The following is a 26,710-nucleotide window of genomic DNA, read 5'->3' on the forward strand; positions in this document are numbered from 1 at the left end:
AATGATGAGAGAGAATCATTGATTGGCTGCCTCCTGCATGCCCCCTACCAGGGATCAAGCCCACAGCCTGGGCATGTGCCCTTGACTGGAATCGAACCAAGGACCCTTCAGTCCACAGGCTGACGCTCTATCCACCGAGCCAAACCAGCTAGGGGTAACATAAGATTCTTATCACAATTTCATTTCACTTAGCACTCACCCATTTTATTTAGTGATTCAATCACCACATTTCCATCCCCCTGGTATTACAACTGTATAAAAAATGATAAGTATGATTAAGAAGGAATGTGAACCAAGGTTTTCTAGAAGAAATGCCACTGTAATTCAGTTAGGGAAGAGTTCAAAACCTTCACTGTGAACAAAAGTGCCCCAAAGTCACCTCAGTTATTCTTAGGTAGTGTTAGAAAGAAGAATGAGAGGATATTGTACTGAATTCAAGTTTGTTTAAAAAGCTGACTCATCCCACCTCTAAGTTCTTCAGATTTATGTATTTTCTAGTTTTTACTCTTAAAAAGTACTTATTAGATATCAAACTTACTACAAGCTGTTGCTTTTATTTGGACATTTACATATACTTTGCTTTATGACATCAATGCCATTTTATAGATTTATGTGGGGAACACACTTAGGATTAGGTGCAAACTGACAGTACACGTAGTGTCACACTGTTCTGCTGATGTTCCTCTCCAACATCCTGCAAACATCATCTTCAGGATGACACACGTGGATACTTCCAGTGACAAGGACCTTACTCCCTTTCACAGCATGAGCAAGCTGCTTACACCTCAGGGCTTTGGGCATGTGGGTCCTATGCCTGAAATGCTCTTCCCCCTAGTTTGTCACCTAGCCAAATGATACTTGTCATTCTGGATCAGCATCAATGCCACTGCTTTAGAGAAATTTCCCCTGACACTCAATCTAAACCTGGTATCTTCATTATAACTCTCATCGCAAGCCTGTCTTTCCATCTTTGCACTTTTTACAATTTGTGATTGTCTTGTTTAATTATTACTTTGACATCTATCCTATTTAATCATCACAACAGCCCTAAGAAGGACTAGGTACTTTTACTACCCTCATTCCACAGATGAGGGCATTAGCGCTCACCTCCATGATGCCTCACTCTTATTTATGTATCATAAATAACTGAATACATTGACTGAACCAACCATCTACTAAAATTGAAATTAGACTCTGGACATGATGGGGAAAGTCAGTAAGAGAGAACAGAGTTTGAAACCTGCCTGACACTATGACCCTGATATATATAGAGAGATGTACATACATTTTAAGCCTCACTTTTTCATCAGTGAAATGAATATAACACTTATCTCACAGAATTGTTGTTAGGATTTAATGAGCTGTGTAATAAAAATAAACTAACCTTAATGAGCACTCATAATTTATATCCCAGCCCATGGATGTTTAAGAACACATCTCATTTCTCTTCCAAAGGAGAGTCTTTCAAATAAAATATCTCGCCCTTAATTCTTCCAGTTCATTGGCCTGGTTTTCTTCAATCGTCCTTATATCCATTGACTTATTAGTTCGCTCAACAAATATTTATTGGGTCCCTACTATTTGAAAGATATAATTACTCATAAATCCTGGTCCTGCTGAAGCACACAACTAAATAGAAAGCCAAACTGTACCATCAGTCACTCAGAGCCAGGGTCACTCAGAGGACTCGTTACAATCAGACTGCTGGGCATTCCCCCAGGACTTTCGGATGCAGTACATCGTGGGTGGGCCCTGAGAATTGTCACTTCTAAAAAGTCCTCAGCTGGTGCTGACACTGCTGTTCTGGGGACTGCATTTGGTGAACCAGTGAACTAGAAAATGGCGATATTTTCTCAAGGATGGGGATGAAATTTGGGGAGAAAAGAATTAAAACAAAAACTAAAAAACAAAATTAAAAAAAACACAATGTACCAGGAGTTTGGTGAAGGAAATGGCATTAGCTCTGGCCTTAAAAGGTGGGAAAGAACAGTCTTTGCCAGACAGTGGCATGGTTTCCTGCTTTAACTGTGCTTGGACAACCCCATCCTGGAGCCCCATCCCAGCCAGCCTCTCAGATCCAGACTTCTGCCACCTCCTCATAGCTCGCCCACTCTCCCACCTGCTCCAAGGCCCGTGCCACTGTTCCCATGCTGTGCAGCCACCTCTTCTCAGCCACTCATCTGAGGACTGGATCACGCAAGCCACCCCCAGGACTCGGAGTCCACCATCAACCACCAGAACAACATGGAGCTCTTCCTACGTCTACCAGCCCATGTCTTCCTACTTTGACTGCGATGGTGATGCCAACTACTTTCTTCACCAATCTCAAGAGGAGGAGGAACATGCTGAGAAACTGATGAAGCTGCAGAGCCAACGAGGTGGCCGAATCTCCCTTCAGGATATAAAGAAACCAGACCATGATGACTGGAAGAATGGGCTGAATGCAATGGAGTGGGCATCACACTTGGAGAAAAGTCATTACTGCAATTGCACAAACTGGTCACTGACAAAAATGACCCTCAGATGTGTGACTTCATTGAGACTTACTACTTAGAGCAGGTGAGACCCATCAAAGAATTGGGTGACCACATCACCAACTTGTGCGGGTTGGAGGCCCCTGAAACTGGCATGGCAGAGTATCTCTTTGACAAAGCACACCCTGGGAGACAGCGAAGAGAGTTAACCCTTAGGCTGGCTTCCCACAGACAAGGGGGCGACTTCCCTGGTCACCAAAGTAGTACATGCATCTTGGAGTTACCTTTACCTTTTCTATAAGTTGTATCAAGTCATCTACTCAGGTTCTTTCATTTTTAACAGTCTTTCAAATAAAGTTATTTAGTACCCCCACCCCCAAAAAGATGGGAAATAATTTGAAAGGGACTTCACGTTTTTTATATTTGAGGAAACAATCATTTTTGAATGAATATGACAACAGATACTTTCATAATTTTATGATTGAAAACCAACTGAAGAAAAATATAAAATTCTATTCAATGGAAATAAGTGGCAACTATTACATCAAAAGAACACATGCTATAGGTTTATTGGTAGGAACTAATATATACCAGTGTGAAGAAAATCAAGGGAATTATTAATCTAATCATATTAGCTAATGTGTGCATGAATTTAAAGTTAAATGAGACAATCTACAACCTGGTACTATATTGACTCTGGACTAAGGAACACATATTGTGTCTAGCCGCCCATCTTAGCTATTACACTGTTGGTGTCTTTTTATTCCAGAAATGATCTGCTCTAAAAATATATATATTTCTAAGCAACCTTATTGGTAACTTGATAAAGAACTATCTGGTTACAGATTAGAACTCAGTGGGAATTTTACATTGTTTTTCACTGAAAAGAAAGTCAATATACAAATAAAAATATTACCATGTATAACACTGCATGCTCCTTTGTGCACACAATGTGTTATTCTCAAGTAGGGCAAATCCAGATTCTGAGTCAGTTGTAACCTCAAAGTGAAAATTTGACATATACTCAAAAGTATGTGTCAAATTCGTGTACCAATTCTGCAATTGTAGTTATGATTGACTAAGCAATTCTTTACAAACTGGAATACTCAGTGGTGTGCCAAAGCTGACTCAAATGCATTCAGGCATCATATGTTGGTAGTCTGACATTGGCCATGATGGGAGTGTTCATACCATGGAAATTTGTAAAGATTACAGACAAAGGCATCTTTTTTCTGTGTTTTTTAAAAGCTGAACATTAAACATTTACCATTTTCAATTTCAAGTTTTCATGCCTTGGGACTAATACAACAAGACTTGATTATATGCACGACTTTAGGAGAGAAGAAAGTTAAACAGTTGAAATTCCTTTGCTAATTTCCTATGCAGAGAGAAGAATTAGTATACTTTTTTTAAGTGTCTACATTGTCCCTTAATGGTACTAAATGTTTCACATTCATGATTGTATGTATTCCCTCTCCCAAGCACTCTTTGAGGAAAGTATTATTATTCATATTTTACAGGGAATGAAACACAAGTTCAAGGTTAAATAATGTGCCCAAGGCTTATTCTTGACTAGTATACATTACTGTCTCCCTAAATCAAAAACATACTTGAAGGATTCTTCTCCCTCAATCCTGGCAACAAGGATAACTGAACTGAAGTTGATAACCAATTCTCTATTTTGAACACAAAAAAATTGTAATTTGATTTAAAAAGAAAGTTTTAGATTACATTAGTTTAAGCAAGCATAAAAAAAAATTCTCAATACTAACAGATTTTAGGAAATTTAATTCTCTCAAACTTTTTAGGACATGCAGCTTGGCCTTACATAATTCATCTAATCAAGCCTCAGGAAGGATTTGATCATTTTTTGAGGTTTCTTTCAATCTAGCAATTCTGTGACATGGCCGGGTGTTTTAGAAAGGAATATATTTGGTATGATGCATTGAAGAAATACATTTGTCATGAATGATAAAAATTTATTAAACTTGGTTCCATTTGTCATAGTCAAGGCATTATAGAGTATAGAAATTTAAACATTTTTATTCACATTTTTAAAAATGTTCTTTGCTTTCCTTAGGGCAAAGTTTAGCTCAACTGGTTACCTCTTGAGCATAACTGGGATAGGCGTCCACATTGATGGATGATTTATACATAGTTTTTGGAATCTTTCTATTACTGGAATCTTAAATATACCAAATGATTCATGGCATGACCGCAATATGGTATACTGGCCTTCAAAATGTCATCGTTACGAAGTTGAGGATTTATATATGTGTATATACACATACCCATGCACACACATTGCTCTCTCTAAGGATGTTAATCAAAAGTCTGCACAGTCTGCCCTGGCTAGTGTTGTTCAGTGGTTAGAATGCCGGCCCATGCACCAAAGGCTCCCAGGTTCGATTCACAGTCAAGAGCATGTACCTGGGATGTGGTTCTCTCCCTGCCCTTGGTCGAGGCACATGCTGGGAGCAACCAGTGGATATGTCTCTCACACATTGATGTTTCTCTCTCTCTCTCTCCCTCCCTCGCTCCCTCCCTCCCTTCCTCCATTCCACTCTCTTTGAAAAGAAGTAAAAAAGATATCCTCAGGTGAGGATTAACAAAAAACACCAAAAAAATGAAAAACAAAACAAAACAAAAGTCTGCATAGTCCAAATGACACTCTGTTAGGTCAAACAAGCAATTGTTTAAAGCCTTGGCTTATTAAATTTCAACAGAGGATTTGGAGCTTAAAAGACTAAATGTGGAAGATTTTAAAAATTAAATAAAGGTCAACCCACAGGGAAAATAGGTAGATAATTTTCCAAATGAACTAGATGCTTAATAACTCTTAAAAATTATCAGAAGTTATAATGGTTCTTTATTACTTTTCATTATCTGTAAGAAGATAATTCCAGATTTGAAGGGAATTTAATATAGGAGTGTGTGTATGTGTGTGGGGGTGAGTGTGTATTTTGGTGTAGAGGAGTATATTTAGCATTGAAACAAGATTGATTACCAATGATTATTTAAATGAGTGAAACACTATGTGTTAGCCCAGGGCTTGGCCTGGAGGAATGCCCACATGGTTTCTACCCACATGGAACTTAGAAAGACTGGTGGGCCAAAAACTTTCTTCCATATCCATGTTTTCATTTAGTCTTTTGAACTGAAATTCTACTAATAAATTAAGAAAACATATTTGATACATAGACCTAGGCTTGAAGATTTGCAAATATACACAGAAATTCAATCTTTCCTTTTGGCAGTGTTTGGAAAGTAGTATGTGTTGTTCCACAAAGGGTGACCTTACAAGATAAATATACACACACATACAGATCTTGGAGAGAATATTGGGCCAATTTTCAAAATGGCATATTACAAAGAAATAGAAGCTATTTTTCTTTCATACTGATAGCCCAAACTCAAGCTTTCCAAATGAAACATAACGCATCCTGTGTGTCATCTCCCAGTTGCCTGGTTGTAAAATACTTTATTCTTTCCCATTTTCTTGGTAAATTTTATCTTCACACTAGGTTCTTTATTTCAAAGCATATTTTAAGTGATACATGGTTTATGACTCTTTTAGTTAAAAAAACACACATTTAAACCTGAATAGAAGTTCTCTAACTCTTAAGCTAAACAGTAGTAGGGAGAAACAGCAGCACTTGGTTTAAGAGGAAGGTTAGGTGAGGTTTGCAGAATGAAACATTCTGGAACAGGTGATGCAATTTATTACATGGAAGTGACTCATTCTGTCACCACTGAGTGCGAAATTGTTATTTGGAAGTAAATGTGTGAAGTCAATACTCTTTCGAAAAACATAAATAATAGCTCATCATGATTTGTTCATCCTAGAAAATAAGTAAACATAAGACACCGACTTAAAGATAAATGAAATGCTAGTTTTTTCCATTAGCGATAGATATAATAAAAATATGCTTTGAAATGAGAAAAATGAGTTATGAAATTAATTCAAAAGTTCATAGGAGGAAACACAATATCCAGTATAAAATGATTTATTTCCCATATAATTAACTTAGTATTAAAAAATCAACATTTAGTGAACATATACTGTGGCAGGCACTGTGTAAATCCTGGGGTTACAGAGCACATAAGTAGTTCCTGTCCTTAAGTTGCTTATGAGAGAGAAACAAATATGGTAATGTGTCCCCTAAAATTCATTCTCTCCCTTACTTTAGCAAGAAAATGTCCCACCAATTTTTTACTGGATCACAGCTACCTTTGTAGAGGTTGCAGTTTTTAGTTTTTCTTGAGCTAAGTATTGGACAAGAGGATGAGAGCAGATGCAGGGTGCAACTTCACTTCGAGGATGAAGCTCCTTGCCCTGCTATTCCTCTCCTTTCCTTCTCTGGGTTGGAACACCTGCACACAGGCTAACGACCCTGCTTCAACTATTTACAGTGGTCACACCTAGGTAACACAGAAGCAACAAGATGGAACACCCCTGAGTGCCTGAGTAACCACATGAAGCATAGCTGCTCCACCAGCACCTTTTACTCAGCTCAACACCACATGAAAGACAAACTCCTATCTCACGTTAACCACTATTTTGAGCGCTCTCTGCTACTCCAACACAGTGAATCCTAATACAATAAATAAGCAAAAATTGCATACTAGATAGTTGCTGACAGTCTTGTGCCTCAAATAGTCTTGCCAATTTCTATAAAGGGCAATTCCATTCTTCTACTTGTTTTGGACAAAAAGTTGGAATCTTTGACTCCTCTCTTTATCTCACATACTGTTTTCAATCCAGTCCATTATTAAGTACTATTGGCTGAGCTTTCAAAATAGTTTCCAAATATAATCTTTCTTCAAACCTTAGCCCAAGTCATGCTTATCTCCCTTCTTGATTATTTCAGTCAGCTTCCAAACTGATAACCCTGCTTCCCTCCTTGCTATCAGAGTTTACTTTTCATAGCTGCAAAAGAGCCATAAATTATAGCATGTTGCTCTTCTACTCAAACCTGCTATGGATTTCTAGCTTGATTTAAAAAAATGATAAAAGTCCATAACATGGCCCACAAGGCCATTGGGGCTTGGTTATATCATTGATCTCTTTACCTAACTTCCTTACCTTCAGCTCGTAAATCACTATCTCCCCTTTAGCCATACTTGTTTCCATACTATTCCTTGAAGATTGTCTCTGCACAATCTTCAAGGGCTTTGCACATTGTTATTTTCTCCGCCTAAAATGCTCTTCCCTCAGATATTAGCATAGCTGATTGTCCTCGTTCATGTCCCTGCTTCTGCTCAACATTCAATTTATAGAGGCCTTCCCTGACTATCCTCCATCACACAGCAATTTCTTTCCCACCAGGCATGTCGCTCTCTCTGTCCATAGCATTTATCACCACCCAATTTTACTCATCCCCAAAAATGTATACACACAATTTTGAATAATTATAAAGGCAGTGTTAATTAAAATACATTTCATTTGGGACACCCTCCGCATAGCACCCTCTGACCGATGAAAGTCAATCTATTATGAGAACAGGAAATAAAATGTACTTTTGCAGAAAACACTCAGCTATAACTTGCATAAAAATAAGTTCTAAAATTAATTTCTCTCACAAGATAAAGTCATATGTGTTCACAGTTGGAGTAAGCCTTTTATCTCCCAATGTTACTTATCTCATAAGAGCTGCCTTTGGGGGAAGAAGAAAGTAGTGTATCTAAGAACAATAAATGAAAGTGGCAAGGTTGCTTTTTAGTTTTTTAACTTATCTCAAGAAAATGCTTAATAGCGTGGTACTGAGATATCAAAACAAGCAAATACACTAGCAAATGAAAAAGCCTCTTGCAAAATACATCATAAAAGAAATTTATAGAGATTTCAAATATTTTACCTAGCAATAAGAATTTAAAAGGAGACATCCAATGAATAATTTGCAATTTAGGTTTACATATGCACTGAGATTACTACGCTGGGTCCACATATAAAACAAGATTCTTTTTTTAAATTTGAAAGCATTTAAGGTATTAAATGAGTTATTGTACTAAGCCTTCAAAACACACAATGTTACATCTTCTAGGATTTTTAAGTGAGAAATAAGCCCAGTATAAAATCATTTCCTTCTCCAAAAATGATAACTGGAATTCAAATAAAATTTCTTCTACTCCTTTAGAACTATAATTAAAGTCTAATTACAAAAAAAAAATCAGTATTGTACTACACTAATTCAAGATAATCATTGGGAACCCAATTCAATTCCCAAATCATGAACATTACAAAGTGTGCAAACAGAACCACAAAATGCTTCAAGGATACCTTTCAGACTGTGAAATGGAATGTAATTAAGGGAATAATGAGCACTTCCATGGAACAAACTTGCCCATTGTTGATCTGTTGGCTATTTGCTCTAGATTTAAATGCAGGCCTTTACAGAAAAATTTTTGCTTCTAATTTACCAAGATTTTATTTACAAGACATTTGTTTTGTGACATGGTCCTATTTATGTACTAGTGGCCTGGTGCATGAAATTCATGCACGGGAGGGGGGTGGCTTCCTCAGCCCAGCCTGCACCCTCTCCAATTGGGGACCTCTTGGGGGATGTCCAACTGCTGGCCCACAGGGATCAGGCCTAAACCAGCAGTCAGACATCCCTCTTGCAATCTGAGACTGCTGGCTCCTAACCGCTCACCTGCCTGCCTGCCTTATCGCCCCTAACCACCTCTGCCTCACCCCACACCCAGGACCCAGGATTCCCCCCAGATTTGGTTCTGATTGGTCAGTTTCTATGCCAGTCAGCATTAGAAGCTCCGCCTCCTAGGCAGCCATTGGCTCCTCACAGTCACCCAGATTTGGTTCTGATTGGTCAGTTTCTATGCCAGTCAGCATTAGAAGCTCCGCCTCCTAGGCAGCCATTGGCTCCTCACAGTCACCCAGATTTGGTTCTGATTGGTCAGTTTCTATGCCAGTCAGCATTAGAAGCTCCGCCTCCTAGGCAGCCATTGGCTCCTCACAGTCACCCAGATTTGGTTCTGATTGGTCAGTTTCTATGCCAGTCAGCATTAGAAGCTCCGCCTCCTAGGCAGCCATTGGCTCCTCACAGTCACCCAGATTTGGTTCTGATTGGTCAGTTTCTATGCCAGTCAGCATTAGAAGCTCCGCCTCCTAGGCAGCCATTGGCTCCTCACAGTCACCCAGATTTGGTTCTGATTGGTCAGTTTCTATGCCAGTCAGCATTAGAAGCTCCGCCTCCTAGGCAGCCATTGGCTCCTCACAGTCACCCAGATTTGGTTCTGATTGGTCAGTTTCTATGCTAGTCAGCATCTCCGGGACTATCTCCGGGCCTGATCGGCAGCCCCCTTTGCAGTCAGTGCTGGGTCGCCACAGCAACCCAGCACTGATTGCAGGGCTGACTTCTGGTCCGTCAAGCCTTTGGTTGATTTGGACGTTATGGACCCTGGGTTTTTATATATTAGGATTATTTGGGGGAGGAGGGAGCAGATATATGATAATTTGAACTTCAACCCCAGTTTCTTTTCTGAAAAAAACATCCAGTCAGTCATATTTGTCTTTATGTCATATAGTTTAGGCAGTATTCTCAAACTTTTAGTCTCAGAACCTGTTTATCAAAAATTATTGAAGACCTCAGAGAGCTTTTGCTTATGTAGGCTGATGTTTACTCCATTAGAGCTTAAAACTGAGAAAATTTTAAAATATTTATTCACTTGAAAATAATACATTTATTACATGTTAAAAATGTATTTTTATAAAATTAACTACATTTTAAAAACAAAGAGTTTAGTAAAAACCATGCCATTATTTTATACTTTTTTGGGAATCGAATTGATGTATGCCTCAGTAGAAGACACGCGTTTTCTGTTTCTATACTTAATTGGCTGCTATATTACACACCATGTGCCTTCTAGAAAACTCCACTGTACACTCACGAGAGAATATGACAGAACACAAATAACATGCTTATGTTATTATGAAAATAGTTTTGACCTCAAGGAGCACCTAAAAGGTCCCCAGACTATACTTTGAGAATTGTTGCTTTAAGGATATTAGTTGGCAGAAAATAGGAAGAAATTTTCAGTTTACTGCAAAGATTTTTTTATGGAGAATTAAAACATTTTTACGACTATATCTATTAAATCTGTTGAAATATACAAAAATTTCCATTTAGTCTGTTGCATATAAAACTATTATAATTAGGAGAACTACATTAATTAATCTTCCTTTTAAACCTGGTTTGGTTAACTGAATACTCCTACCTCCACACTCTGACTTCTTAACTGAAATTTCAGACATGTGTATCCCTTGTCCTTGAATTGACATCTCCAGTGGGATGTCTAATAGCCATCTGACTTCACATTGTCAGAACAGAACTCTAGATTTACTTCCATAAACATGAACGGCTCTCACTTTTGTCCCCCAGAAAATGGCACCACCATTCACCCAACTATTTAAACAAAAAACCTAAAAGTTATTCCCAACTTCTCTTTTTTGAGCTCCATGTGACATCTACTGTATGAGCTGCCAAAATAGACCTCTTTCCTTTGGATCCCACGCTGCCATCCTAGCCCTAGTATCCCCATTTCCCCCACAATGTTATATTTTTTCCAACTTTTGATAATTAGTGTAATTAATTTATCTACTTATAAAACATAAATCAGATCCTAACCCATCTCACCCTAAATTCTTACAATTCTATATAAATTTCTTGGAATGAAAATTAACTACTTACAGAGTCCTACATGTGGCGTGGGCTCTACCAACCTCTCCATCCTTAACTCACACCATTGCCTTCTTTCTGTCCCTTTAACTTTCCCCACCATCTAGCTCAGGGGTCCTCAAACTACGGCCTGCAGGCCACATGCAAATACAAATATTGTATTTGTTCCCGTTTTGTTTTTTTACTTCAAAATAAGATATGTGCAGTGTGCATAGGAATTTGTTCATAGTTTTTTTTTTAACTATAGTCCGGCCCTCCAATGGTCTGAGGGACAGTGAACTGGCCCCCTGTTTAAAAAGTTTGAGGACCCCTGATCTAGCTTCTCTACTTGCTGTTGTCCTCATCTGGAAACCACCATCCAAGCTTCTGTGTGCCTGGCTTCTTCCTGTCATTTAGGTCTCAACTCAAATGCTATCCTCTCAGAGGAGCCTTCTCTGACCAGGTCAGTCATTGCCAGACCCACCTTCATGGTTCTCTTACATCACCGAGTTTCACCTAATTTATTCATAAATATTTCACTATATGAGGGTATTTGGCTTATCTCCATGCATGTTCTTTGTCCTTTTCCCCTACAACCATCACCAGAATTTAAACTCTAGAAAAACAGGGACTGTATGTGACTTGTTCACAGTTGTACTTTCAGTGTCCACCCAGATATAGTCAGAATTGAATTATAGGAATAAATAAATAAGCAAATGAATTAATAAGTGAATCATAGTCAAGACACTGTATTGCAAAAATAACTTAATTAAATGCTGTCTTTGCTATTCTCAATTACCAAGGAAAATACAAAGAATTTCATATATTCATGGACTACAGCTGTCTGCTTTATCTTTAATGCCTTTCTACTTTTGTACTAACTCACCATATGGAGGGGGGGGAAAGCATGGTAATTCAGCAACATCTTGTATATATGTAACCTAATTTTCAAAACACACAAAAATTTGCTGAACATTTTTCTTATTTCATGTCTTTGATCTTTAGAATTAATGTAATAAATAAAAATTTAAATATATATGATTAAATGAAAAGATTTTCAAGACTTTCCAAACAAGTCATCTTAATTTTTTAAGAGAACGATAAGCAAAATGGTACCAAAAAAGAAAAAACACACCTATAAACTAAGTCTTTTTCTTTGCAGACTAATTTTTAATTCACTTAAGAGCCTTATCATTGATGTTTATTATTGTTGTTATTAATCTCTTTCTTATAAATTTCAATTTACCCAGAGGTAGAATCCTATATATGATATTATGATCACCCCATCATCTCCTGCAATATAATCTAAACTCTAAGAATGAATAATTTTATGTAAATTCATACACATAAATATGAGCACACAGTACAAATATGTACATATGTTTATTTCCAACAGGGTGTCAATAAAAATCTCTGCACTGGAAATACTGAAGCAAATTATTATAAAATCTTTAAAAAATTGTTTTAATTTGAGGGCATGTACCAACATTGAATAAACCATCAGGGACAGCATAAAAGTATATTAAGATCATTGCTGAAGGTATTAAACACTTCAAAACATTGTGAAATTTACTGTAATAGTAGTATAAAATTGTGCTCTGTAAACATGATCCAAATATAAAATTTAACATTGAATTATGCTAGCCATAAAAATATTAATATATATGATAAGTATGTGTGTGAATTATGTTCTAGTCATAAAATGAATATACTGTATTTGGTAAATATGTGTATGGCTTTCAGTGAAAGTTATTGCAACAGATAATTAAACTCTCCTAGGAACAAATGTTCTCCTTGTTCTTTTTACCAGTGGGGAATAAAAGACATTTTAAAGAAGCATGCTCAGTTTTAAAAGGAAAATTTGAAACACATTGACTATGAATTACAACTTGCATAAAGTTTTAGTTTTCCTCTGTAAATACATCATCATGTATTTGTGAAATGGGAAACCACCTTTCACCACAGTTGTACCAACTTCAGTAGATGCTTTTTCTAATATGACTTTACTATTGATAAGTGAACAGAGTAACTTCATTTGCTATGATATTGAAAGTATACAGAGTAACTTAACTGTTCTTGTTACAGTATACAAATAGCAAACAGCAAACAAAATAAATTTGGTTTTAAAAGCATTTGCTCCTATTATTCTTATGAATAACTATAAAGAACTTTATGATACACAAAAAAGCAATTCACCTTAATAAAGTTGGGCAAATTAAGCAAGAAAAATGGTTCTAAACAAATCATTAATGTAAACATCAATAATAATTCCTTGATATTTTAATATGCTTGAAATGTGAATTCTCAGAAATTGGTCTTAAGACCATTTTAAGTCATCTATGATAATTCAGAATCTCCTTGTACTACTTACAAAGCTTTAGTACAAGAATATTTTTGTTTTCATCAGAAAGGAGTTTATAGAAGGGGCTAAGTATAAAGATCAGATTCAGACTGCATCCTTCCAAAGCTATAACAGTTAAATTCAAATAGAGTATGTGCAATTACAGGCTACTTTCTTAAATGCAGATCACGGGAGAATTCCAAAGAGACCTATTCTGATGCTCACTGGTAGGGATGGGGTGAGCTGTTGCCATGGTAGACACACCATGAAGCTTCAATGTGCTGGGAAGTAGCTCCAATCTGTCCTGCCCTTTGAAAGTGTGCCAAAATGATTACTAACCATTCAAGGATATTTCATTAGAGGGATGGATATTAAAAGCATTAGTCTACCCAGCCCTCCACAAAAATCTTTGAAAATCTTGTTAGAGAGCTTGAAGAAATACATCTATGTGTTTTTAAAATGAACCCACAACAATTTTAAAATCCTGTTTAATGTTCAGCATGCAAATTACTCAACAGATTCATGTAATAATGGCTGAAATAAATTTCACCTCATTAGCAAGAAATCAATGTGTCATTGCATTATTGCCAAAATGGCACTGACCCATGTTTTATTTTCACTTTTCAGTTATGATGTTTTAATTTTCATTAAAAATGTATCTTAAACTTTCAAAGTTGGCATTTTCTAAAAATTGAAGAATAGAGAAATTGATATTTTAGCAAAATGAGTCCTCATATAAGTGAAAATGCATAACTGTTATGAAGTATAGTAAGAGAAAAAATATATATTTGTATCTTTTTAACATAATCCGTGACCTGCTTTACCAATTTCAGATTAATTTTTTGGAAAAATGATACGTTTTCAAATATCATCTCAGAAAAACAAGCATATAAAATTGTAATTATTTTAGCTTTCATGAGTCTTCAAAAGTAAGGAAATTCACACTATTCACCATCTCAATGTAGTACATTCAATTCCACCATTAATAATTTAGAAAGACAATAGAGAACTATACATTAGTAGGACTACATGTGATAAGGCCCTATTTTATAAAATCAAACAAGGACCTAAGTAGCCAGATGAGTATTAAAAACACTACCTTTTAAAATATGTCAATATTTTAATAATGATGTTCTTGACCAATTCATCTTGCTCATTTTTCTTGAATTGTACAAGAAATACCATTACTTGATTATGGTACATATACATAAATCCTTATATATGTTAGCCAAAAAAATATTACTCAGCTTAATCACCTACCTCTATTCATCAAATTTGTCACTAAATGACATAATTATCGCCAAATATAAAATCTACCTTCACAGAAACACATTATCAAGCATATTTAAAAACATACTTACTGCCCCCAGAGGACAATTTATAAATTTTATATGTTGGGGTGGGGTGTATTACCCTTTCAGCTTCCTACTTGAAAAGAATAGCTCTTTTTTAGACCATAAATGTGGATATGTTTCTTGATTGATAACAACTTACACACTCCACCAATGCATGGTCACACATACACATACACACATATACACAGGCATGAGAAATACTTGCCTTCTATAATGTCTTACAAAGACACAAAAAGCACCAACCAAGAAGAAGATAGATATATTCGACTATCTTAAAGCCATTAACTTCTGTTCATCAGAAGATATCACAAAGGAGTCAAAATATAAACTATAAATGGAAGGAGATATTTGAAATACAAGTAATTCTCAAGGATTAAGCCCCAAAATGTGTAAAGGCAACCAACCAACAGAAAAACAGGTGGAGAATACTATGGGCACTGACAGAAGAAACACAAACAGCACATAAACATACAAAAATATGCTCAATATCATCAATAATCAGAAGGAAATAACTGGAAACAATCCAAATATAATCAGTAGTAGAAGGATAAATAAGTTGGGATATATATACAGAACAGAATATTGAAGAGCAAAAATTGAGTAGAAAAATGTACACAGTCTTATTGATTTTATACAATATACAGCTCAATAACATTTAAAAGTAAACATTCACATGCCCTGGAGGGGGATGGTTGTGAAGAGGAAACCTCTGGAAGACTGGGTCCTCATAAGCTCACTTGAAGGCTATCCATTCATGGACCCGCAGACAGACTCCTGGCGTTTGGAGAGGGATGGGAGGTGTGTTACGAGTCAGCCACAGGGAATCCTTCACCTGCACAAAGCTTCCCCCTGCAGATGCTATGCAGTCACTGCTAGAATGCCAGCTGGGTGGGGTTCTTGCCATCGCATCAGGGTGCTCATTTCACTTTTGCAACATATTAATTAGCAGAATGCTAACTCTAAAGTCTTCTTCCCTATAACTTGTATTTCTTCTTTGATCATTTAGATTCATGAAGAATCGTTCCCTTTTCGTGTGACAATCTCTCAGCATTTACTAGTAAAAACAGCCTTTCCTCCTTGCTGGTGTTGTTCAGTGGTTGAACATCGACTTACGAACCCGGAGATCAGGGTTCCATTCCCAGTTAGGGCACATGCTGGGATCACGGGCTCCATCCCTAGTGTGGGTGTGCAGGAGGCGGCCAATCAAAGAATTTCTATCATCATTGATGTTTTTATCTCTCTCTCCCTCTCCCTTCCTCTCTGAAATCAATAAAAATATATTAAATAAATAAATAAATAAATAAAACAGCCTTTCCTCCTAAAACTTCCATCTACACATGAAATAATGTCAAAATTTTTTAAAATATGTGTTATGCTCCCTATCCTGGCTCAAGCATATTAAAGTTTTTTTGAAGGGTAGCACCCCAAAATATAACATGATATCCCACATGCCCTCTAAATATATCAGTTTCCTGCCATGAACTCTATAATTGAAATATATTTTAATATTCACATTTAAAACTTTCAGAGACTCATTATTTATGACAAATTTCCATAAATAGATGTTTATTTTGTTTTGTTTTTATATGAACAGTACATAAGTTTTCACTTTAAATTAACATTATAAACTTGGCCCTATAAAGGAACTGCAAAAATAACTTAAGTGCTTTTGTATTTCACCCATTCTAAAGATCTCTCTCAGATTAACATGAAAACTCATCAGGTCAAAAGGCAACACCTAATTTGGGAGAATAAAAACGACCTGTTTCTCACGTTAAATTTACTAAGAGAGCTAATTTATATGAAAATGAATTCCATCCTTTCATACTCTCAGGTAGTGTTTTGAATGCCAACTGACATGGAGAGGCTCATCGTTAATGTTCAATTTCATATAAAAATCACTCTTTGAATCCATTTTCAGTACATCATTTAATTATATAAAGAGTGAAATGTTTCAGGGGGCAGGAGTAATACAAGTTACAGTATGAATTTGTATAAGTTTACTGTTGATGGTGCCTAGCATGATTCATGTCCAGGTTGAAGAATAGTGACAGACACCAGCCTAAATAGGCAGACCTGGTGTCAACCAACTCACTGGAAAAAGAAGCAGATGACCAGTCTTCAGAAGGCATAAGTAAAACCTAGGAGCAGTAACAACAGAATAGTGCCTGGCTGGTGTGGCTTGGTGATTGAGCATCAACCAGGAGGTCAAGGTTCAATTCCTGGTCAGGGCACATGCTGGGTTGCGGACTCGATCCCCAGTAGGGGATGTGCAGGAGGCAGACAATCAATGATTCTCTCCCTCTCCCTTCCTCTCTATGAAATCAATAAACACATATTTTTTTTGGGGGGGGAATCAGAAACATGAGGCTAGTCCCTTGAGAACTGATGTAAATAATCACAGATCACTTTGTGTACATAAGTCCTATCAAAATAATCATTGTGTGATGAGCCGAAATAACTGTTCCTTCTTAAATTGTTTTTTTAAACCTGTGAGAAACATTTTTTGGGGAAAAAATCAGAAACATGAGGCTAGCTAGTCCCTTGAGAATTGATGTAAATAATCACAGATCACTTTGTGTACTTAAGTCCTATCAAAATAATCATTGTGCGATGAGCCGAAATAATTGTTCCTTCTTAAATTGTTTTTTTAAACCTGTGAGAAAAAATAAAATCAATGCTATTGATTGCAGACAGAAAAAATAAGGCCTTCAGGTACACAGCAGAGTTCAGTTTTAAACAATGACACAGAGGTGCACCAAGATTAAGCCAAATCACAGCCATTTTTCAATAAGAAAAAGGAGCTAATAAGAGGAGAGGAATGGATGCGAGACAATCTACAGAAAGGTCAGTAAGCAATTCAATGTTTAAAGGATGCACAAAAGCCAAGAAGGTATTTATAGGAAACATCTAGATTATTTTCTTTTTGAACTATTGGCCATTCAGGTTCTATTGTTTTCTTGCAGATAATCAAACCACTTTTTTTTACCTTATGGATTGAGGTTGTGCACTGTATATGAGCTTCCAAAACTGGGCTCTCCATAGCAAATATGTACCAACAGAACTTGTAATCTGTATATTTTGAAAGTTAACATTAGGTACTGGAACTCTGGAGCTGGATGGCCAAGGTTTTCACCACAACATACTAAATGTATGATCTTGGCCAATTTATATAACTTATGAGTTTTTCATCTATTAACATGTGGATAATGTAATACCTTCCTCTTAAGGTTGTTATGAGGATTAACATTTTAATCCCCATAAAGAGATTAAATAGCACCTGGAATATATAAGTACTAAATAAAAGCTACTATTAACAAGCATCTCATGAAAAAAAAATTGATGATTTTATTTAAAAGTTTAACTTAAAACAGCCAATGATCACTAAAAGACACTTTCCATTTTCAGAAAATAAAATGTAATCTATCTGCATCCACAATGAAAGATCACAGAAAACACTCAAAACCAGTATCTCTAAGCAAATCCACCATGTTAATGGATATGAATAGCCATTTTTAGTTGGAAAATATTAGATTAAGTTCCCAAAGAAGATATTTTATTCACATCAACAATTCTGAATCACTAAATCAAAATTTGTTTTAGATGACAGTAGAGTGAAGTTTCTGATTTTAAAAAGGGAGGGAAAGGTGTAAGAATGTTAACAAATATTACATCAGAATTAAGGTCAATTATATCCATTCATTTAAGAAAATAAATTATATTCAAGTATTTTCTAAGACTCACTCATATATTTGAAAACATAATTAAAATGTAAACAGAGCCTTGGCTACTTAATCTACTTATACTGCTGCTTAAGGAAACTAATACCAAATAATTCTGATTAAAACTTGAAACTAAAACTTCTACTGGGCAGCAATTAAGTATCTGAAAGTCACACAGCTCATTTTACTTGAAAATACATGTTAATATATTTACACTAGCTCCAGATGAAGTTCCCCAGCCATCCTAATTAGTGAAGTCTTACCATATGAATATTCTCTTTTGTTAAAATGATGAGAAACTGTGGCATTTAGGTATGCAATAATACTTGGGATACTGCCCAGTCTACAATAAAAATCAGTTAAGGCACATGTTAAACAAGCACTTTATGAAGAACACTTCCTTTAAATGAAGAGATGCAGGAAAAATTGGACTGATTTTCCATGTGAATTCCTTGGGTGTTTTTTGGAATGTCTTGATAATAAGTGAGTGTGTGAAAGATCCTCTATATTCTATTCATTCATTGTTGCTATGGCATACTCTTTATAAATATTAATGCTCACACATGAAAAAGAATCCACCTATAATAAGAACACTGCTATCTACAATTTGAAAAGATTGAATGTGTTGATAAAAAACTAATTAAACAATGAAACATTTCCTCAATTAAAACTTACAAAAAAATAAATGACAGGGTTTGTTTTTCTTTTAATTATTCAGATATAAGGATATTAGCACAAGATCAGTCAAAGTTACATTGAACTGGCTAGAATTACAGCTTGGGGTCAGATTGGCATCAGTTTATAAGATTACTAGAGGCCCAGAGCACAAAATTCATGCACAGGTAGGGTCCCTAGGACTGGCTGACGATCAGGGCCAATCTGTGGGGTGACCAGTGGGGCGATCAGGGGCCCCGCTCGTACCAGCCTTTGCTGGCCTGGTGCCTCCTGCTTGCTGGCTCCACCCCCTGCCCCCACCACCAGTCGGGGCCTGAGGGCTGAGGGCAGCTCCTGAATTGAGCATCTGCCCCCTGGTGATCAGTGTGCATCATAGCGACCGGTCATTCCACAATTTAGTCGATTTGCATATTAGGGTTTTATATAGATAGATGGTCACTGTAGGGACTTTAACTGAAAGGAAATGAGCACTCCTTATTTCAGGATTTTTTTTCTTCTCACAAAAGAAAAACATGTCATATAAATTCCAAGTTAGAAATACACATTATTAAAATCTACCTAAGCATAAAACATATTTACATAGTGCATGCCTCAGTTTTTTTAAGAGCAGTTTCTATCTTAGTGTGCCCAAGATTTGGAAAACAAGCTATCAATCTTATTAATTAGGCAGCTAAAATGCCATCCAACCTTTATCCTCTGCCTCTATCACACACACATAAGACACTGGAAACATTCCATCCTCTTTTTATGGGAGCGTCATAGCAGAAAACCTAGTCACATACTGAAACTTAAAGGCAGAGTTGAAGATACTTTGATTATCTGACCAAACATACTTCTAATAGACTTGAGCTGCCATGGAAGCTTTCTGCGCTTGCTCAGTGATCTGACAGTGCCTGGTCTTAGTGCAATAAATCACATTTTTCTCTTTCAATGATCATACTTCCCTGTCTGAAGAAATATGAAATTCTCATATTAATATCCTAAACACAAGTACTTCATACAATTAGCATCTAAGTAGTATTTCACCTCTTTTCAAACTGTTTCTCAACAAAACAAAACAAAAAAGAGAGAGAGAGAAAATGAAATTGGTTCATGTCATCTGTGTGCAGGCTGATAAGCTGAAAAGGGAATATTTGATTTTCAAAAGAGCAGAGTTACAAACCATACCTTCCATGACATACACCAGTGACCCCACGTCTCCTTCTTTGATGATGCAACTGTCTTTGCCATACTCCACTGGGTACATACAATCCACAATCTCCTGGATCTGCGACAGCTCCAAGTTCTTCATGAAGTCATTGTCAAGGATGGCTTCCTTTATGAGATCCTTGGACCTAGGACAAGAAAGGGAAGATTTACTGGCACATCTGACAAGTGCTTTCAGTCTCTGAGGGTTAGCAGAGCCAGACAGTACAGTGTTGAGCACACTACACACGCATTTTCTTGTTAGGAATCCAACCGTTTTCTGAAACACCTGAGAACACAGTAATTTCATGGTCACAGGAAAGGCACTGAGAAATTTTCCTTTAAGTTAAGTATCATCGAATGGACATGTGACAAACAAGAAAATCATACAATTCCATTTTGTTTTTAAATGTTTTTTAATAGCCACAGAGATTGTGGAAAAACCAATGGACACACATTTTAAATTGAAGTTTGCAACTTATTTTAAGAATGTGAACAAAATACAACATTTTATAGAACACTATTATTATATTTATGTATTATAAAAGAACATCAGCACGTATTGTGCCTCTTCCATTAGATTTTATGATCCATGAAGTGAGAAATAATTTTTAATTTTTTTTCTCTACTCTATGTCCAGTGTCTATCTGCCATAATACTGATTATAGTATGGGTACTCAATAAAAAAAAGGTAAGAACTGGATTCCTAATCAGCTGTTTGAAACCACTGGTAGAAATATGAGTTATTTATTCATATCTCATCCTTCTGTAAAGAATATTTATTTCTCCAAGCATCTAAATTGAGGTAACCAGAAAGATAAAACTCTACTGAACAAGATGTTTCAAATACATGATTTAGACATGGGATTAAATGGGTAGCCAGTGGGGAAAATATTTTAAAATTCTATAATTGGGATTCAGTGTTTGACAGGAAAGTTTTGCAGAACTTAAAAGATGGTGATAATTTGATTCACTGGGATAATAAGCTCCAAATGACTTCCCAAGGATATAAAAAAAATCAAAGTGAATAGAATTTTAAAATATTTTGTCAGGATATATAATCAGAATACTGTCAGAGAAGTCAGAAACTGGCTAAGGAGAAAGCAAAGACCTCAGCAAAATAGAGGAAAAGCAACACATGTGGAATTTTATATTAAATATCTCAATTTGAAAAGCATTTGACTGCAGCTGTCTTTGTCACATTTCCTTAGCAAGCGGCTTTCAGGGAAATGACCTGCAGTAGTGAATACCGACTAAAGCATCAGACCTGCCCATTTCTGGGTGGCTTTTCATCTAGACCTCAGTCTGACTGGACTAGCCTTCGCACATCATGTTTTATAATGATTTGGCTTTAAGAAATGAAGGGTTGCCAGGCCTGAGTGGCTCAGTGGTTGAGCATCGACCTATGAACCAGGAGGTCACGTTTTGATTCTAGGTCACGGCACATGTCCAGGTTGTGAGCTCGATCTCCAGTGTGGGGCATTCAGGGGGGAGCCGATCAATGATTCTCTATCATCATTGATGTTTCTATCTCTCTTTCCCTTTCCCTTCCTCTCTGAGACCAATAAAAATATATTTTAAAAAAAGAAATGAAGGGGTATACATAAAAATGAAAATAACTGAAAATTCATCAATATGAAATCATTCACAGAATGGACTGTTATAATGCAATTAAAATTATGTTTATAAAGAGTACTAATGTATAGGGAATTATTATAGTATTTTTGAAGTGAAAATATAAGATACAGAATTATCTCTAGAATAAGAAGGTCTGTGTGTGATAAAGTGTAAAGAAAAGGGTGTTTGGAGTTATTAGATGTATCCAGGACCCAATGTGAGCCTTGCCACCTCTTATACCTTGAGCAGGTTGTCTGACTTTCCTGAATTTCCATTTTAGCATTTGTAAAATGGCATTTTCAAAATTACCAAACTAACAGAATTATATGTGAGGACCAATGAAAATATAGTGTTACTTTCAGTAAATGGTGGGTGATTAAGCTGGTAGTAATATTAATAGGAAGGGTAGGAATTAAGACTTGAAACAATATCAGAAGAAAGTAAGACACTGGCATTAGGGTTCAGTTGCCTTTGGTGACAGAACTATATTTTTCTTTCTACTTTTCTCTTTTTATAAAACTTTCTAGAATGGGAATACTTTTTATATTGAAAAATCTTTAATTTTAAAGGTAGTTTATGAAAATAATTATGCAATGAGGTAAAACAAAATGCTATTGCTAATCTAAATAATTACTTAAATATAGAAACTTAATACTGGTTAACTGTTATTGGTATATTCAATAGTATTCTTATTAATCGAGCCTCTTCCTACAGCCTGTATGTAAATACTAGTGGCAGAATTTTCCCCTAATAAAGAGACGGAGATGATGGCCAATGGTTAAGGACTTCAGAATAGGCTCTATTTAAAGAGTCTGCTTGTGAAACCTTTAATAGGGCTGTTTAGCTGTATGCTGTTTTCTTAATCTGGCTTGCCAAAACTTTGTTTCTTCTGAGGTAAAGAGTCGATTCTCTTGAGTCTTCAACACAGGATGTAAAACTTGGTCCCTATCTATGATTTTCATGAGCTCTCCTTTCCTAAGTATCCTCACCATTCCTGACCTCGGCTACACCACGAGTACCATCATAATGACTGCTGCACTCTGTTGTTCTAGGATTATTTTTTCCAATAACCAGGACTTATTTTCAGGAAATTAATTTTAATCAAATTGATAATATTCTCCTTACTAAAAATTCCTTTATTTTGTTTGGGTCAAAGAATGAGGCCATCAATGGGCTCATACTTTCTAATAATATAAAGATTGGATATTATCAACCTCAGAATCCCAACATGTTTAGCTACACATGGTATCGTATCCTTTGGCAAATATGAATAGTGCTCCACTAAAAATATGAGCCCTAGAAATGCCACAAGGACAGAAATAAATCTCCCTTCCATGAAAATAGTTAGCTCAGGCCAAAGATGATTGACAATAGTCACTTTCTCTTGTCTGGTAAACAGTATTATTAACCCATTGTATGAAGACATCAAAAAGATGACACAATGAGATCTAACACAGTCCCTTAGAATTTTCCAAATGCTTAAGTGCTTTTTAAAAGTGTGGGGTGAGGAGGGAGAAGAGAGGAATTTCAGGTTGCTTTTGCTTCTCAAATTTCATTTTAAAAGGAGAACGTTTCTATCTCAAGTCTCCACTAAAGCAAATTTGAGGCCTTCATATATGCTTTTGTGTCACTTTAAAACAAACTGAAAAATATAAGACCCATGTCTTATCATTTATCCCTTCGTGCAGGTATTGCCCAATAGCATGTTAGGCTCTGGAATGTCACAAATAATCCATCTCTTCCTTGACAAGATAGAAATCTTACGCCTCTGTGTAGTAACTCAAAGATGTTCTTATCAGTGAGCAATACTTAAAGCCCTGCCTCTGTGTAATTTTCCATGAAGTCCTTTCCCACTGAAGGACTTTAGGTCAACTCACATTAGTGTCCACTTGCTCCGACATTATCCTATATAATAAAAGCCTAATATGCAAATTGTCCCCTCGACCTGGAGTTCGACCAGGGGGTGGGGCCAGCAGCGGCAGGCAGCAGCAGGAGGCCATGGGAAGGGAGATCCCCCCAGTCAGTAGCCGGCAGCCTCTAGAGACCCTACCCATGCACAAATTTTGTGCAAGGGAAGGGAGATCCCCCCGGTCGGCAGCCGGCAGCCTCTAGAGACCCTACCCATGCACCAATTTTGTGCACTGACCTCTAGTAGATTATCATCAACCAGAGCCTCCACCTAATTTTTTGAGTCTTTTTCTTTTCCTGAAGAAATAGTCTAAGACACTCACTGTAATAGGATATGAAGCTGCATATGAGGTCAGCTAAACTGTGCTATCTGTATGGGAGCTGGGAAAGCTGCTATCACAGGTCCCAGAAGGTGGCTATCTCCTCTAACCCAGGGTACATGTTTTAACAACATTTTGCAACAAATCAGCAGCCTGATCTGGGAGGTGTAAGAAGCAAATACAAAGATCTTGATTTCTAATCTTTTTTTTGTCTGCTTCCATGAACAAATCTATTCAAAACAAAAATAAAAACAAAAAAAACTTTTCTTCCATACCCCAAGTTTGTGGTTTTTAAAATTCAAACACCCGTAAAAGTTACTTGGTTATTTCATGCTAGCCCTATTCATTTGTCATCAACAAATTGTCAACCTCTAAAATATTAGCTATATATAGCAGTGTGCTGGTAAACTGGCTCTCCAGGGAAAAGACGGAAAAAAAACCCAGGTTTGTAGGGTTTGCCAATTTCCACGGTATAAATAGTCTTGCCACACCTAATTTCAAGTTACCAATGCAAAGGCAACCTACTTACAAAATTCCTGAAAATGTAACAAGCAGTTCTTTTATGAGCCAGTCTGAGTTGGCTCCAGCACATTCCTGGATATAAATTATTTTTTTAACATCTGAAGAATTCAGTGCACCTTAATTTATAAATGCTGCAAACAATCTGATGATCCTATCCTTTATTAAAAATTTCATTAGGTGGTATAATATCCCCAGCTAATTTAATGCCAGGATTAGCCATAGTTCTTCCAAACTCATAATTTTAAGAAAATAAATTGGAAGGTTCACCTCTATTTGCTTATTGCAGAGAAAGTTTCTGAGGAGACACAAAGAATATTTGACAGAAATTGTCTTTTTACACAAACTGAGGTAAAAGTGGGCAATTCCAGGGTGAGTATAGGGAAATATGCACCCACTTCTCTAACCAGGGAGCCAGCATTATTCACTATTAATAAACAGAGACTCTTTAGTTTTCTCAACATTAATAAAAGGATATCTGACATTGTGGTTATCATATCATGGGCTACCAATATCTACTTAGCACTAGTTTTATTTCAAAGAGTGAAAAGGCTATTTCAGATGGGATGATTGGGAAGTCTTCTTTGAGCTGAGGACTGCTTAACAGTAGAATCCAACCATGCAAAGATCGTGGAGAAGAGCATTGTAGGTAAAAGACAAAGACAAAGGTCCAGAGGTTGGAACACACTTGATCTGCTCAAGGAAATTAGACCTGTATGGCTGAAGCATAGACTGAGCAAGAAGGAAAAGGATAAGAGAGTGAGACGAAAAGGTAGTCAGGAGCCAGGCCTCATAAGACCTTGAAGGCTGTGATAAAGACTTTTATTTTATTCTAAAGCCTTAGGAATCCAGTGAAGGATTATAAGAAAACCTGTAATTTGCAGATAATCTATCAGACATGAACAATAAATAATGCAAATTTATTTTTAAATGTTACTTATTTCATGGAGGGTTTCTATCATGAATTTCATCAATTAGTGGATATAAAAACATAAGCTATTATCATATTACTAAGAAATTCTTATACTTGAAACTCTTGGGAACTCTCATAAATCTTACATTTACTTGGACTCTCAGCCAACTTTTACATATTAGGAGAGAATGAGTCTAGTCTCCAATTCCAAGCTTTTGCTAGACGCTAAAAGGTTACACTCCATTCACAGCCTCTCTTTAGATTAGCTCCCCCTGAACACATGCCAAGTAATAGTAAATATGACCTAAACATGTGAAAATTAATATCTGATCCTTTCATTTGACAAAGACTTCCAGGCATTGTAAAAAAAAACAGTCAAGCCCGGCAGGTGTGGCTCAGTGGTTGAGTGTCAACCCATGAACCAAGAGGTCACTGGTTAGATTCTCAGTCAGGGCACATGCCCAGGTGTGGGCTCGATCCCCAGTAGGGGGCATGCAGGAAGCAGCCAATGGATAATGTTTCTCATCAATGCTTCTATTGCTCTAACTCTCTCCCTTTCTCTCTCTCTAAAAATCAATAAAAAACATATTTAAAAAAATAGTCAAAGCTATTAAATTATTACTAATAATGGAAATTACCTAAAGTAATTTAAAGGTATAGAAAACTTCTTTAATCAACTTTTTTACTAAAAAAATCCTCACTAAATCTCTTTAGCTTTCAATGGTCACTTGTAGGTTCAAATGTCAGGAGAAGCAGTAAATGCAATTTCAAAGTCACCTTGACCTACAACAGTGTCTCTGAACTTGGCAACTCGGAAGTCTAACCTCTGATTGACAATTCATAGCTCTTTTATTCAGATAAAGTTATTGCTAGACCCCTTAATATTTTCTAACTCCAGGAGCTATTGCAACAGGATAACTCCATCTATCTACTGTGAAATATTTGTTTAATAACCTATAAGCAAGAAAAATTCTTGGAGAAGTCCTCTTACTGCCCCAACTATTAA

The 26,710-nt window shown here is 36.4% G+C and overlaps 1 protein-coding gene and 1 pseudogene across 1 annotated transcript in view; one reads left to right on the plus strand and one right to left on the minus strand.

The window, feature by feature from the left end:
• LOC102263033 overlaps window positions 1-2,683 on the plus strand; it is a 16,892-nt pseudogene extending 14,209 nt beyond the window's left edge.
• Window positions 1-26,710, minus strand: part of PRKG1 (protein kinase, cGMP-dependent, type I) — a 995,570-nt gene that overhangs the window by 902,858 nt on the left and 66,002 nt on the right. Inside the window, exon 2 of the mRNA XM_005875929.2 lies at window positions 20,410-20,576. Coding sequence (XP_005875991.1) covers window positions 20,410-20,576 — 167 coding nt within the window. The remainder of the gene's footprint in view (window positions 1-20,409; window positions 20,577-26,710) is intronic.

The sequence above is a fragment of the Myotis brandtii genome, unplaced genomic scaffold (assembly GCF_000412655.1).
Source record: "Myotis brandtii unplaced genomic scaffold, ASM41265v1 scaffold475, whole genome shotgun sequence".
NCBI classification, from domain to species: Eukaryota; Metazoa; Chordata; class Mammalia; order Chiroptera; family Vespertilionidae; genus Myotis; species Myotis brandtii.